Below are 16273 nucleotides of genomic sequence, written 5' to 3' on the forward strand. Positions count from 1 at the left end.
CGCCTACCCTGTGCTAGACACTCTCCAATGCATGCAGATTTGAGGATGAATGCATTCTTATCTCTGCCATCTTGGAGCTCATGTACTGGCAGAGAAGGTATATGGCAGCAGGGAACAATCGGCATTTGCACCAGGTGCTCAGGGAGCAAGAGGAAAGGAGGGGTACTGGAAGCCACTGTCCCATATTTGGTTCCTTAGAACCAAAGTTTTCTCCAGGAACACATGAAAATTCAGAAATCCGAGCTGCATTTTGGAGTGGCACCACTGTTGAGACAAAGCCTCATAATTTCATGCAGTATGATCAGAGCTGTTAATATCTTGATTCTGGGTGACTGAGAGGTGACAGGTGTGTGGCCCAAGAAAGCCCACACACAGACAAGTCGAGAGAAGCAGTGCTGAGTCAGGGTGCAGGGTACACCCCAACTGTGTGGGCAGCACAGGAATATGAGTAGGGGATTTGTAAAAATTTCTGTTGGGGGCTGCTAATTCACTGGAAAAAAATCAATCAAGAGCTAAATGACAGTAAAATACAAAGATACAAAAGTTTCCACAAAGGATTTTGTGTGTGTGCGCGACTGTAGATCAATGAATAGCCAACTGCTATTTTTTGAGAACCATTAACCAGCATAAGTTAGCATTTAGTAAACTAGGTAAGTTGTTGTTTTCAATAACACTGACCTGTCTGGCTGGGGGAGTGGGCTGGAAAGGAAGGGGAAGCAGCTGGATGCTGACATATTGTAGGCAGAGGACGAATCACAAGCACACAGAGGAGAAAACACAGGAGCGAGGAGGGGCGGGGTAGGGGGATCATAGCCTGACTGGGCGGGAAGAGAGAGGAAGGTTGGGAGGTGTGGCAGTGCCTGTGCTGCATGGCTTCCCAGGGCTATCCCTTGCAGGCTGCTTTCCCAGTCTTGGTTTTCAGGCAGAAAGAACAACTATACCCAGTAACATGTTCAAGCAGCAAGAGTGTTTTATAATCATAACATCTCTAATCATAAAATCATTAAAACCTCACTAAAGGTTTCTCATAGTGTGGAATTAAATGATCTACATCAGAATTATCAGAGTGACGGCCCTTCCAGGGTAGGAGCAGGTAATTCAAATTTTCTAATCATCTTCCCTGTGATTCCTATGTAGACACAACAAACTGGGGCAAGACTACAGAATGGGAGCCCTTGGGTGGGAAGCCTGTCCATTTTATCTCTGAATTCACAGAATCTAGCACTGGGAGTGGCACCGAAAGCACTCAATAAAAGTTTACTGAGCTCAACTGAACATACCTAAAAGATTTTAAACAAAAAACCATTCAATTCCACTGCCCTGTGACAGCTGTTTCATCTTTTCCATATTCTTCTAGTCTATGTAGTTTCTACACTGCTGCAAGCACAAACTTCCCATTTTAAATTTTTAAAAATTTTCAACACTTATAATTTTTAACTGCTGCAAAATATTTCAACTCAACATGAATAAATACCTGAGATCATATAGTATTTTTTCGCTTTCCTAAGGTTTCCCTTAGGAGACCTTTTCTGTAGGTGCTTTTCAGCACCTAAAACCCTTTCACACAGTCTTCCTTGCTTTTTCACAACACTCTGTGAGATGAGCAGTACCCCCACCTTGCAGATGGCTTCACAGGCTTGGAGATGAAATAATTTGCTAAGGATTCCACCACTGCTAACTGGAACATGAGACTTAAGCCAGGGTTTTCTCTATCTACGTCTGCCACCCTTTCTCAAGATACCAGACCCAGCGTGTTTTCTGCCTTGAATCCAATCCAACACTTTGCTGATGTAAAAGCCTGCAATGTGGAACGTGGCAGATGGAAATGACACAAAAAGAGATCACTGGTCAACTATATACCCAGCCTTTGAGAGTACTGAAAAGTACAGGTGGAAGCCTTCAGTGAAAGAACTTACTGTTCTTCAAAAGTATTCATGCTTTCTGTGTATGACCCAAGCCCATGTCTGCAATCCCCAGATGAATGGGCTGGGTTTGTCTCAGAATACCCTGAAACTGAAATCTAGATTTCTTAGCAGTTGTACATACTAGGAAGTGAGGCAAATACTACAGGCCATTCAGGGAGAGAGGGAAGAGGCACCACAGGCTTTAAAGCTCTTGTAATACGAAGACTAGTTCACAGGAAACTTGAGTGGCAGCTGGGTGAACAGGAGAGGGAAGCTTTCACCTACCAACAGAAAGGCCCATTGAAGGATACAATGCTCCAGCACTGTGGTACAGGCTGCTGCTTGAGACGACACCATCCCATATCAGAGTACCAGTTCAGGTCCAGCCACTCTGCTTCTGTTCCAGCTCCCTGATAATGAGGCTGGGAATGCAGTGGAAGATGGCCCAAATACCTGGGTCCCTGCTTGGCTTCAGCCTGGACCACACCGGGCTGTTGGGACCACTTAGGAAGTGAACTAGCAGATGGAAGATCCCTCTCGTTCTCTGTTGCTTTCAAATAAACAAACAAACACATAAATGAATATATAAAGGGTATACTGCCTGATGAAAAGCTATAGGGGTGCTACACTTCAGGAGAAGGACAGATTGTCCAGGTGAGCAGCTAGACAGATTCACTTCTAGAGAAGGCTGGAGAGAAGAAGGGTGGCTGTGTTTTTAATCTGTTAAATTTGCATGCTATAGAAGGCAGGTTTTAAGGACAGAAAAAGTTCTCTCCTAAGCTAATGAGACCCTATTCACTGAAGGGACAGCGCACAAATTACTAGGAATTGGGACACAGAGGAGGGTCATTTATATAAACATAGGTAAGGGAGGATATATGATCTCTAATAGGAGATTTTTCAAAATTAGGGTCCTAGGAAAACAGCAAGTCTTATTGAGCCAGTGTGCAGAGGTTAAAAGTCAAAGAAAGACAATTCTAAACAGCTCACGTTATACAAAATACAGTTCCAGCTGCACACATGTGTACTTGTAGCATAAACAAACTTGCTGTACAGCCCAAGTATCTGCTCTCAGAGTTAAGCTGCTGCTTTTGACACTGTCGTTCCACAAAAGTGCCAATTTGAGTCCCAGTTGCTCCGTTTCCGATCAAGCTCCATGCTAATGCACCTAGGAAGGCGACGAATGATGACCAAAGTGCTTGGGCTTCTGCCAGCCATGTGGAGACCTGGATGGAGTTCCAGGACCCTGGCTTCAGCCTGGCCCAGATCTGGCTGTTCCAGCCATTTGGAGAATGAACCAGAGGACAGAAGAACTTTTTCTGGAGAAAGGAGAGCCCTTTCCATCATTCTGCTTTTTAAATAAATAAATAAGTAAATACTTTTTGTTTTAAAAATAAATATCAAAGGCCTATCACTTAGGGGAGAGTAGTAATAGTGTCACCAATGTTCTTGCACTTAGGATGAACCCAAGAGGAAGGCAAGGCAAATATATATATACTGCCTAAAAATCAAAACGAAACAAAAAACTGGGGTAAAAACAATTGAGGCAGAGTGAGCTTAAGTACATTGCTAGACCTAGTACCCTTTATCTTACTTCAATGTTTCTCTTTACTAGAATGTGTACTGAATTTATTTGTAGTTTTTCTCTCAGTATTAGTAACTCTGAATCTTTATAATCAAATAAACTAATCTTGCACTAAGCCAAAGGAATTCCAAACCCAGTAAGGTATAAAGGAACAAAGTCCACATTATGTTGTCCTGCAAACTAGGAAAATACATGAAAGAATTTTATAAATTCTAAAGCAATATCCAAATGAGTCACATCATTAATAATTGTGAATGGTAAAGGCATTCTAGGTTACTGAAGTCATGAGCTATGTTAATTCAATGATTAGCAGCCTGAGTAACAGTTAAAGAACCACTGATACTCTTGGTGGCTTCTTTACAGAAACAACCTTGTGTGTTAATGACTGTAAACTCACTGGCCTCCAAACCAAAGTATGTATGAGAGCTAACTGGAGCCTCAGCAGATCAGAGGGCAGTCTAGAGCTCTATGCTGTTGCTCATGACCCAGGAAAGTGCTGTCTTATGGACACCCTACTGAATCATTTCAGTATAGGGTAATGAAGGATGCTTTCTGCTCTTTTTCTGTTTAATCTAGAAAATAAGAAATCATAATCAGGTATTACTCTCACCTATTTTATTTTCATTATACATACTTGAGATTGCAGACTGAATACAAATATTGATCAGAAGCCAAAACACTCCCACGCATTTCTTATCAATTCAATCCAGGCCAATCTGTCTCTCAACTCTGCATTTTTATGTTCTTGCCTCACCACTCACTAAAATAAATATATGAATAAACAGCAATCCAATCCAAATAAGCATCTTTCATCTATAATTATCTAAAGCAAGACATTTAAAGATGGGTAGAGTTAATCCATTTCACTGAATACACCTTCGAAGCCTGTTCAGTCGTGTTTGAATGTCTAGATCCACTTTATAGAGAATTTGAATATTGCAGTCTTTTGGCAGATCCTGTCTGAAAGGGACAAAAGGTCAAACAGTTCTTTGGCCGTTCTGTGACAATTAAAAAGTTGGGCTGGGTCAGAGGGTGAGTTATATCTAGATCTGGAATGGATCACTCACACAATTAAGTTCTTGTCAGACCAAAAAATATGACAGCACAACTTACCCCAGGCAAGAGAAGGGCCAGAAAGTATCTATTTTTCTCCACCTATCTCAAAATCTGAAAAGAGATTGGTAATTAATGAATGAAAAACATTTCTAAGTTTTAGACTACTCTCTTGGATTGCTGGGGTAACTATTTTGCGGTGATGTGTGGAAATCTTGGGAAAATCAAATCTGATTTTTCCCTCACTGGAAACTGGTTACTCAAGTAAAAAATTCACCCTCAAGTTACCTTTTACCTCACAAATAAAGTACTCTAAGAATATTATATTCTTATAAGGATTTTTATATTTTTATATGTCATATATATATACATACACATATACATTCCTCAATGAGTAAACCCATACTTTTACTCACATTACATATACTTGTACAATGGTTCTTATATGTTGAATTAAGATATTTATATATTAGTTGACAAGTGGACATTCTGTTTTTTTTTTTTTCTGTTGATGTTGCTTGCAAGAAATAGCTGAATCTTAGAATTTACTCATCTTTATCTAACATCTGTGATTATTTTTGCTCAATTATTGGTAAAACAGAAGTGTTGAGTCAAAGATGACTTTCTATGGGTAGCTTTCTATGGGCAGCAGGTGCTTGGCTTCAAGCAGATACTCACCGTGTGATCAACTGTCAAGAAAAAGAATGATGGGACCAGAACTGTAGTACACTGGGTGAAGCACAGCCTATGACATCAGCATCCCCTATCAGAGTACAAGTTAAAGCCCCAGCGGCTCCATTTCTGACCCTGCTCCCTGCTAACATGCCTGAAAAAGCAGAAGGTAGCCCAAGTGCCTGAGCCCCTGCCACCCACATAGGAGACCCAGATGGAGTCCTTGACCAGCTCCAGCCATTGCAGCCATTTGGGGAGTGAACCACTGAATGTAAGATCTCTTTCTCTGTCTCTCTGCACCTTTTGTCTTTCTGTCAAACAAATAAATCTTTTTTTTTTTTTTTTTTAATCAGTGAGTAGGAAGTTTTGGAAATATACTGCTGAAGACTACCAAAAAGGCAAGAAGCAATATGTGTTTTAGAAGGAGCTTTTCCCACATACCATTGAACACACTGCAGTCTACTGCTCAACTTGCAATGATTTGACTTCATTACACATTTTTGGAGACAGAGAAGGTACTAAAATAGGGGACTAGACGCGGTCTAAAGATTAGACTCTGAATTAGTTACCAATAATGACTGACTTCCAGCACAGATTCACAGAATATTAAGAAATGGAAAGGTCCTTACAGTTTTCTACTTCAACATGGGAGACCTGCAGATGAAATAACCACAGGCCACAAGGATTACTTCACGTGCCTAAGGCTCCACCGTTAAATTCGTGGAGGTGCTGGGACAGGAACCTGGGGTCTCCTAGTTTGGGATATTTTTCTGTCGCGGTTATTTTGGAAGCTATCACGTTAGCAATACAATTCTGGTTCCTCAAAAATCACAAGAGACAGGATTCCTGATGATCTTGGAAACTGCATTGTCTCCAGGTTCCAGGTCATGAACTCTCTAACAAAAAAACAGGATAGAGGAAGACTTGAATGCCAAATGGCTGATGTGGCAAATGTTTTAAAAATAGATTCTGCATTTTATCTTCTAGTCTAAGGTTAAGTACCGTTTTTTGATCTATTCTTTGTATACCTTTACAGCACACATCGTATCTTGAAATAATACATTTACTTATTCTGTATCTTCTCCAACAGACTGTAAATTCTGCGACGGTGAGTCATTTCTGTTTTGTTCACAACTGTTTATCCAGCACCAAGCAGAGTCTCAGCCTATTAAAGAGGCCCTGATAGTTTTTGAATAAACAAATGAATTACTTTAATCATGGCTGAGGCAAGCCTGTGGAAGCCCCAATTATCTTTTTTTATCCTTTCTTAAACTTGGTAGCTAAGCCTAAGGGATTAAAGTTCCAGGGAAGTAGATTTTAGCTTAGTAAAAGCTACCAATTAGAAAGATTCAGAAATGGAATGAGCAATTTTGTAGGCTAGTGAGCTCTTTGCCAAGAACACCAAGTACTCAGGTGTACGGAATCACTGATTCAGGCAGACGGTCCACCTTGACAATCTCTCAGCTGTCTTCCAACTGTAAGGTTCTCAAGTTCATTTCTTCCCAGCTGCCTGATTTTTTAATTAGGTGAAAATAAAGTACGTGAACAAATTCACTAGGAAAAAAGCCAAGAGAGCCATCTAATTAGATTTAGAAAACTGATTATTCGGACACGCATGCCCTTTTACAATTCTGGATGCATATGAATTCTATTGAGTATGCATTTTGCTACAGCTCCGTATACTCGCATATGTAACTTGCTCAAGACTTAAAAGAGTAAAAATAAGCTTTTCTAAAAAAAAAAGTTTGCATAGCATTTCAGTTTTCATACACATACTTTCATGTAATTATTATATCAATTCTGCAAGGAAAATGATACTAAAGTTCATACAGAGTACGTGGATTGTCCAAAGCAGTACAACTTTCAGGTCTCCAACTCCCAAATCCATGCTTTTCTCATCCTAATGACCATGTCACTTTTTGACTCCATTCTTAAGGAGTATCATTATTGCCATCCTCATTTGCTTTTGAAAATAACTTTCTTCCAAATCTGTCTGAGATAGGACCAAACGGGATTTTGAAGTAAAATCTTCTGTGTCAATTAAAAACATTTTATTGGGGTGAGTGTTTGGCACAGAAGTTCAAAGCACCCTTTTGATACACCCACATCCCATATCAGAGTGCCTGGGTTAGAGTCCTGGTTCCACCCCTGATAATACACACCCGAGTGGCAGCAAGTGATCCATTAGTTGGGTCCCTAACACTCAAGAGAGATCCAAATTGGGTTCCCAGCTTTTGGTTTTGGCCTGGTCCAGCCCCAACTGTTGTGGGTATTTGGAGAGTAAACCAGCTGATGCAAGGTCTGTTTATCTGTTTCTTTCAAATAAATGCTAAAAAATCTTTTACTGATTATTGGCTAAGTTATAAACACAATTATAACAAAATGGTGATTAAAGAGTTTAAATAATTAATTCAGTATCTCATTAGCTTTTATAATTAAAGGTTAATAATTATTAAATGTGATTTTTTTCCACCTAATCCAATGAAAGATTTCAATGCAGAGCAGTAAATTCCTTACATTAAGGCACTAAAAAAGAATATTTTCTTCTGTGGTGTTTAGCAAAACACTGAGAATAATATGTGCATTTATCATAGATTAAACAGCAAGGGAGAAAAAAATACAACATTTAATTTTATTTACTAGTTGGATCTCAAAAGTTACATAGGCAAGTGATCTAATGTAAAAAAAAAGTGGTCACAAGGTAAAAGACTCCCATTCTGTCTTAGAATTTGAAAGAATATTTGAGATGATCTAGTTCAGCTTCTCAATTTCCTCTTAACGAAGGTAACAGATTTGAGGGTTCACTTGCTATAAATATCTCTTCTTGAGGGAGTTTATCTTTCCATGAAATGTGCTTGACTTGCTAAGAAAATCATGATTACATATATTTTTCATGTTATTTCTTACAGAGATATGTTGAAATCTACATCCCAAAAACCCCACAACACACATTCTCCTGTCTTCATGTGTGGTGAGTTGGCCGTGCGGTGCTTTTCCTTAACTAATCTCCCAGCTACAAAAGGCATGAGTGAGTAAATCTTGGAAAGGGGATAACGTCTTTGATATTGTCAACTCCCAAGATGCACTGCAGGTAGCGTTCAAATCCCATCCCAAAACCTCCATGTGGCACAGATCCAAATCGACGAAGGTCCAGATACCTGTGTTTTAAAACAGAAATCATCACCTGTAAACACTGTATGACGTTATGATTAGAATATGATATTTCACAGTCTGGTATTTTGCAATCACCCGTTATTGTCCACATCACTGTGGCACACCAGTGTTTCCCCTCCACAGACGAATGAAACAAAGAAGTTAAAGTGATTTAGCTACCTAAGTTTACTCAAACAGCAGATCTTGTCACCCAGCTGTGCGCTTCGGTCACTTATCCTTTTTCTTTTGAAGTTAATTTTCATACAGAAAACTTGCCTCATGAGGTTATAAGAAAATTTTCTAATAGCTTGACTGGTTTTCTTGAAAATACATTCTGAGATCTGCACTGTGGCACAGCAGGTCAAGCAGCTGCCTGCAACACCTGCATCCTTTTTGAGCACTGGTTCAAGCCCCAGTCATGTGGGGAGTGAACTAGCAGATGGAAGATCTCTCTCTACATAACCCTGCCTTTCAAATAAATAAAATAAATATGGAATACATTCTTTTTTAAAAATTTTTTGGTGTACTAATGATAAGATTCCTCTCTTTTTCCTTATCAAAACCATATTAGGTGGGGCCAGTGCTGTAGTGTAGTGGATAAAGCCACCACCTGCTATGCTGGCATCCCATATGGGATCCGGTTCATGTCCCGGATGTTCCACTTCCAATACAGCTCTCTGCTACGGCCTGGGAAAGTAGTAGAGGATGGCCCAAGTCTTCAAGCCCCTGCACCAATGGAGGGACCTAGAGGAAGCTCCTGGCTCCTGGCTGTTGTAGCCATTTGGGGAGTAAACCAGCAAATGGAAAAACCTCTCTCTCTGCCTCTCTGTAACTCTTTCAAATAAATAAATAAATAATCTTTAAAAATATTAGTCAGTACACAGAGCACAGTGAAGAGTTTTACAAGATACATTACAAAAAGAAATCCTTGGGGCCAGTGTTGTGGAGCAGGTGGTAAAGCTGCTGCTGCTTACGCCAGCATCCCATATGGGCACCGTGTGTGTCCTGGCTGCTCCACTTTGGGTCCAGATCCCTGCTATGGTCTGGGGAAAGCAGCCGAAAATGGCTCTGGGCTCTTGCCACCCACATGGGGAGACCCAGATAAAGCTCCCAGCTCTTGGCTTTGGTATGGCCCAGCCCTGGCAGAGGGGGCCATCTGGGAAGTGAACCAGCAGATGGAAACCTCTTGCTGTAACACTGAACTCTGACTTTCAAATAAATAAATCTTTTTTCTTCTTCTTTTTTAAAATAACAAAACCAAAAAGATAGCCTCTCGATTGGACTGTAAGCTCTATCAGGGGCAGGAAGTTTGTCTGATTCAACCTTTCACCTTCTAGAGAGTAGGTGCTTACCACATAAAGGCTTGCTGTTTGAAGGCTCAACAACATATTCTTGAGCGCAGCAATGAGGACAAATTTCCAGTACTCTACTGCCCTAGTGAATGTGCCCAGAGCCATCTTTCTGGCAGCCTAGAAAGTCTCTGAAGCACACACTCTATTCCCACCTAGGAGCACACATCTAGAAAAAGAAACAGGATGACTGAAACTCAGATGCCGCCACACTGGTATGGGGTAAAATTATTTTAGGTAGGGATAAAACACAGGAAGACCCCACAAATATTTTCATTATGTCACTTAGTGGGGAAATTCTTGACTTACATGAATATAGTATCAGTTCCACAATAAAACTTAAAACACCATAGCTGGTAGCCATTTGGATCCCCAAGCATAAAGACTCTCACCTATTTCCCTACTATTAATAATGGCTAGATATATTACTGTTTCAGGGAGTTGGAATTAAGTATCCATCTTTCTAAAATAAAAATGAACTGCAACTAGGTGAGTTGCCACTAGCTGAGAGATCAGTATGACAGGGTTATCTAGTATAAAACTTCACACTTGCAAGAATTGTTAAGAAATCATGCAAGGAACACACTCGAGTAACTGAGATGTTTGGTAGCTAGATTAACTGTAAGTTTATAAGGCATGAAGACAGGTACACTTGAATTTATTGACAAAATAAGATGAGAGTCATGCCAAACAGCCTCACCCAGAGCCTGCAGGATCTGAGCTGGCTGGCTACAGTCCAGCAGTAGGCTTAGTTGGTTCTAAATTTCTCATATGTTGGTGTCCAAACCCTGGCAAAAATGTCAGCAATTTGAATTTGGCTTTTTTTTTTTTTTTTTAACATCCATCTCTAAAGCTTCTAATCTTAACTCTAGAGGCTGGGCCTAGCCAGGCCAGGGATCTGGGGCCTTGGGCTATTCTTCTCTTGGGCCCCATGCCCAGAGGTTGGCCTAGACTTCTCACTCCTGGATCTTCAGACCTTCATGCTGGGGTCTACTTCCATCCTCTCCTCAGTCCTCAGTGATGACTCCGGCTTGGCCTCTTGCCCAGCCACTCTGAGGGAGGCCTCCTTCATAATCAACCCATCCTTGGGTCTCCTCCCAGGGGCCATCAACAGTCTGGGCTGGGACCTTTGCCCCCGACTCAATCCCCATCACTATAGCCAGTAACAACTCAGTCCGAGTTCCTGCTTCCTCACCCACTGCCTCTACAAGCCCCACAGTCAGCAGGGCCTGCTTCCGTGGGCACTGACCTGGCCCCGGCGGGACACCTCATCCACTGAATCTAGTGCACCCTGGCGTCCCAGGTGGATGCAGCCTACAGAATCTTCGAGTTCCTCCTCCAGGCTAGGCAGCAGGAAACAGCTACAGTACTTCCTCAGCCTCTGAATGTCAACCTCTGAGGTCCAGCAATTTGAATTTTGCAGAGGCATCCAGCTTGTAGCATTCTTCCTGCCTTTGCTTGACAGATGGAAAAACCTTGTCTATGTATCTGACCATTGTTTAACTGACTGTAGGGTACCCGGACTATAGAGGAGATGTTATAAAATTCATGGAATAAGTTACCGATGAAATTTGCATATGGCATTTTGAAAAAGGAAGTGAGTAACTTCTGATGGACACCTGGGCAGCAACTCACAGTTGGGTAGAATATTAGCAGAGACTAAACATGTGACTGTTTCTAAAGTCCTTAATCTATCTGGGGTCTTCAAAAAGTTCATGGAAAATGTATATTATGAATAAACTGTGCATGTTGAAAAAAACTTTTAACTCTGTTTTTCACAACGTTTTAAGACATATACTATGATAACCAGAAAAAAGGAAGTAAATTCAAATAGTAAGTATTTTATATGTGAAGATCTTAAAGTGTACCAAAAACTTTAGTTGGGAAAAGTATAGCATTGAAATGATTAATAAAGAACAGAAAAGTCCAACATTTACTTAACCAACAACTAAAATTTGTACTCAGCCCTTCACTAAGGCTGGCTTTTATATACTACAAATGCTATACACAGAAATATTCTGGGGTGAAAAAGCATAAGCTTGGGCTGGCATTGTGGAGCAATGGAATAAGCTGCTACTTGCGATGACCACATCCTATGCTAGAGCACCAGTTTGAGTCTCGGCTGTTGTGTTTCCCATCCACTTTGTGCTGTGTGCCTGGGAAGGCAGCAAAAGATGGTCCAAGTGCTTGGACCACTGCCACCATGTGGGAGATCCAGATGGAGTTCCAGGCTCCTACTTTTGGCCTGGCCCAGTCCTGGCCATTGTGGACAAATGAGGAATGAACCAGAGGATGGAAGATCTCTCTCTCTTTCAAATACATATTGGAAAAAAAAAAAAAAAGCATAAGCTCTGTCAGGCAGGGCTCATGGCAGAGGAAGAAATGGGGGTAGAAAACTGGCATTTACTGAGCCTCTTCTCTTGGAGACACCTAACCTATATTGTTACATTTCATTCTCACAAAAACCCTGTGAAGTAGGTATTATTGTTATTTCTTCAAACAAGATTTTATTTATTTTGAGAGGTAGAGTTCCAGAGAGAGGGAGAGACAGAGACAAAGATCTTCTGTCCATTGGTTCACTCCCCAAATGGCTACAACCACTGGAACTGGGCAGATCTGAAGCCAGGAGCCAGGAGCTTCCTCTGGGTCTTCCCCACGGGTGCAGGGGCCTAAGCACTTTGGCCATCTTCTGCTGCTTTCTGAGGCCACAGCAGAGAGCTGGATCAGAAGAGAAGCAGCAGGGACATGAACTGGTGCCCAAGTGGGGTGCAGGTGCCGCAGGTGGAGGCTTAGCCTCTATGCCACAGTGCCAGCCCCTACTATTGTGGTTATTATTATTATAGTCAAAGAAACCAAGACACAAGAGCGATTAGGCAAATATGAGGCATTCAAAGACTATTACTGAAGTTAGCTTTAGCATCTCTGAAACCTCTCTCCTACGCTACCCAAAGCTAAGGGTGAAACCTGCTTTGTTCTCCTCCTGAGGATGGTAAAAGGATTAATAATCTCGTTGAAATTATTATTGCACAATTGTGAAGGGATGCTACCACAGAAATACAAATAAATCACTTGTATATATTGGAAAACGCTTCAAGAAATGTCTGTACAAAGAAAACCAGAACAACTTTGGGGAAGTGAAAGCATGAGCCCAGACAGGTGGTCTTCCCTGAGCACCTCAGATTTGTAAGTTCGTGGAAATTTTCATTCAAGTCCCTGATTTCACATGAAAGAAAAGTGAAGCACAATGGTTAACAGCAAAGGTTTGTGATTCAGCCCACAACCATACTTTTCACTGCTTAGGTTAACATCTTTGGGCCTCAGGCTAGGAGGGGAAATGAAAAGGAGATAATAACAGCACCTAGCTGGCAGGCTGTTGTGACGATTACAGGACCTCACATACATAAACATTCTGACAATTATCTGAGCCACAGTATGTATGCAAATGGTAATCATTATTATGACTGTTTTTCCAGGTCCCAAAGAGAGAAAGTAAGCTCCTGAGTCCCTTAACACTCTTCACACAGGGGCTTGAGAATACAAGTTAAAACTCTTCCCCAAACACTGAGGCCAACAGCTAGAATAAGAACCATTAAGGGCCACATTCTTACCACTGGTAGGCTTCTGTAAGGCCTGATCTGTAAAAGAAAAACAAATTTTTTTCAGGGTATGGTAATAAGGTAAATATATGTTAAGTACCAAACACTGACTCTGGGTTGTGTGTCAAAAGCTCTTAATAAGAAAGTATACAATACAGTGTATGTTCTCAAATCACACGCAATATGATTGAGGTACTGAAACTTCAGTTAACCAACAGCCCAAGGAGTTGTCAAATGAATGGGTAGCACAGTAAATGGTATAGAAGGAAAATACGATCTCGAACCCCAAAGAAGGGATTCATCTGAGCTGAGCTTCCAGTTCCGAGACATAAGAACTAGTATTACTAGAAGTGAGGAGGTACACACATACAAGGGACACACAGACGCAAGTTTCATTTTACAACACTGAAACAAGAATACAGTTTCTGAGGCTGCCCTCATAATGTTGTTGCAAACTGGTTTTTGTCTAATTTGAGAAATATTAATACAATGTTAAAGATCATAGCTCTAATTAAAATTAACCTTAGCTCTTTAAGAATGTGGCTGGGACTACAGTGTATGTGAAGTGATGAGGACTATGAAAGTCAAGACACAGATAACAAGAACAGCAGCCACAGACAGACCCCCGAGACAAGAAAACACATATGTGTATGCCCACTTCACTAGGAGAGAGAAATTTGGACATTGTCAGATACTAGCTAAACATTTAATGTTAGAAGAGAGGTTTCCTGAAGGAAGGAAGCAAGCAAAGAAAACAGACCAATTAATCTTTCAGCAGTTGAGGTTCTTTGCCATGTGTGATTTTTATTGTGCTTTTGAAAAAACTCAGAGACTCCTGATTCTTTCCGTGCAGAGTCTGATCTTTAATCCCACAGCTTTCCCACGTCTTTCCAGCACTGTAGTGGCTGTGTGGAGACGGCCGTCCAGAACCGATTTACGCCCTTTCTTGCTGGCCTTACAGAGCCCTTCACATGACTGGGATTACAGAACCAAGTTACGCAGGAGATTTACAGGTTGGGATCTTGGAAAAGCATCAACTTGTTTTGCATTTCTCAACTAGGAAAAGAAGGCCTCAAATGCCTAACTTAACAGGATATGTTCAAACAGTTATGGGTTTTCCAGGATATGATGAAACCCAGTAGTATCTGGAGAGAAGGATTATACATACAGATATAGGATTTTTTTTTTTTTAAGTCTGGCAAAGTAAAAGTGGAAATCACAGAAAACACAAATTTAACAACCTTGGTTAGTTGAGGAAGTCGTTGTGGTCAGCTGGCAGATCATGCATGTACAGGAATGGAAGTTCAATTAGAAACTCGATTCCCTACTTCTCATCTCCAATATTTTATGGATTCACTTCCCAGGTCTTAAGTTAAAGTTACGCAAATAACGAAATCAAGACCCTTCCACAGTAGAGAACCTGAGGAAGGGAAATCTCTTTTTCCGCTTTTATTCCTTCCCTGGTTTGATCTGTCTTTACATCCCCATAGCAGTCTGCCAAGCAAAATTGACAGCAAATAAAAAATAAAAAAGAACACAGGTAAGCGAAAAATGTAGACAAGCTTTGAGGGGAAAATCTTTTTTTTTTTTTTTTAATCATTAACCTTTTATAAAGCTACTTTCCATAGGGAAAGGTATGTATAAGCAGTGGGCAACTATAATTGAGGGCTTGTTTCCTCTAATAGTCCCAGGCTCCAGAAACGAAGCTCAGAGATTAATAACAACTTGCTCAGGGTCACATGGGATCTGAGATCCAGGTCTGTAAGATAGAAGGTGCATGTGCTCCCCTGTTACTTTGGCAGGACTTCCTCCCTCCCTCCCTCCCTTATACAGAGATAACAGAGAGAAGGCCCTTCGGGCCCTTCCTCCCTCCCTCCACCCTCCCTTCCTTTTTTAGATTTATTTATTTTAAAGGCAGAGATACAGAGATAACAGAGAGAAGGCAATAGACAGACAGAGAGCTTCCATCCTCTGGTTCACTCCCCAAATGGCCAGGGCTGGGCCAGGCCAAAGCTAGGAGCCAGGAGCCTTCTCTAGGTCTCTTATGTGGGTGTAGGGCCCCAAGTACTTGAGTCATCTCCACTGCTTTCCCAGACACATTAATAAGGAGCTAGATCAGAGGTGTAGCAACCAGGACTTGAAACAGGGCCCACATGGGATGCCGACACTGCAACCAAAGGCTTAACCTATGCCACAGTGCTGGCTCCATCAAGACTACCTTTCAGTGCTTCACCCCTAATTTCTGAAGTGTGTTTCTTTTACATTTCACGCATACCTGGCCAACTGCTGCTCTAAGAAATGGTACCGTTCCTCTCTGAGGCTTCCTCCAAAGAGTTCCCCAACTCTAGGAACCAGAAGATCAACAGCAGCAACCTAAAAAAGAAAAAAAAAATTATAAATAGCATTACATTTTCAGGTGGCTCCAACAGTCAGCTTCTGAGCAAGTGGGATTTTTTTTTTTTTTTAAAGGATTTTATTTATTTATTTGAGAGACAGAGTTACAAACAGTGAGAGGGAGAGACAGAAAGGTCTTCCATCCACTGGTTCACTCCCCAACTGGTCACAATGGCTGGAGCTGCACCAGTCTGAGGCCAGGAGCCAGGAGTCTCCTCTGGGTCTCCCATGCGAGGGCAGGGGCCCAAACATCTGGGCCATCTTCCACTGCTTTCCCAGGCCACAGCAGATAGTTAGATCAGAAAGGAGCAGCCAGGACTAGAACTGGTGCTCATATGGGATGCTGGCGCCTCAGGTGGAAGATTAACCTCTTGAGCCACAGTGCCAGCCTCATGGAATATTTTTTTACATTGTTTGAATGACTACTTAACCAAGACTTTGCATCTCTCATTTACTTTATCTGTCTATATTCCCTGTTTCAATGTCCAACATTTCATATAATCTTTACAATTAGACTACCTGAATTGCAGGTGGAAAGCTTCATCGCCACTCTCAAATCCTTTGTGT

The 16273-nt window shown here is 41.3% G+C and overlaps 1 protein-coding gene across 6 annotated transcripts in view; it reads right to left on the reverse strand.

The window, feature by feature from the left end:
• Window positions 1–7818: 7818 nt before the first annotated feature.
• The window catches only part of NARS2 (asparaginyl-tRNA synthetase 2, mitochondrial), a 149435-nt gene continuing 140980 nt past the window's right edge, over window positions 7819–16273 (reverse strand). For 2 of the 6 annotated variants that reach the window (XM_062196780.1, XM_062196776.1), the window contains 3 exons: window positions 15588–15685; window positions 13325–13351; window positions 7824–8372 (listed from right to left, as the gene is read on the reverse strand). In XM_062196780.1, the coding sequence (XP_062052764.1) occupies window positions 8228–8372; window positions 13325–13351; window positions 15588–15685 (270 nt within the window). In that variant the 3' untranslated portion in view covers window positions 7824–8227. Of the gene's footprint in view, window positions 8373–13324; window positions 13352–15587; window positions 15686–16273 lie in introns of all 6 variants that reach the window. The other 4 variants (XM_062196781.1, XM_062196778.1, XM_062196777.1 and 1 more) reach the window with 4 other exon arrangements.

This window comes from Lepus europaeus, chromosome 7 (assembly GCF_033115175.1).
Source record: "Lepus europaeus isolate LE1 chromosome 7, mLepTim1.pri, whole genome shotgun sequence".
NCBI lineage: Eukaryota > Metazoa > Chordata > Mammalia > Lagomorpha > Leporidae > Lepus > Lepus europaeus.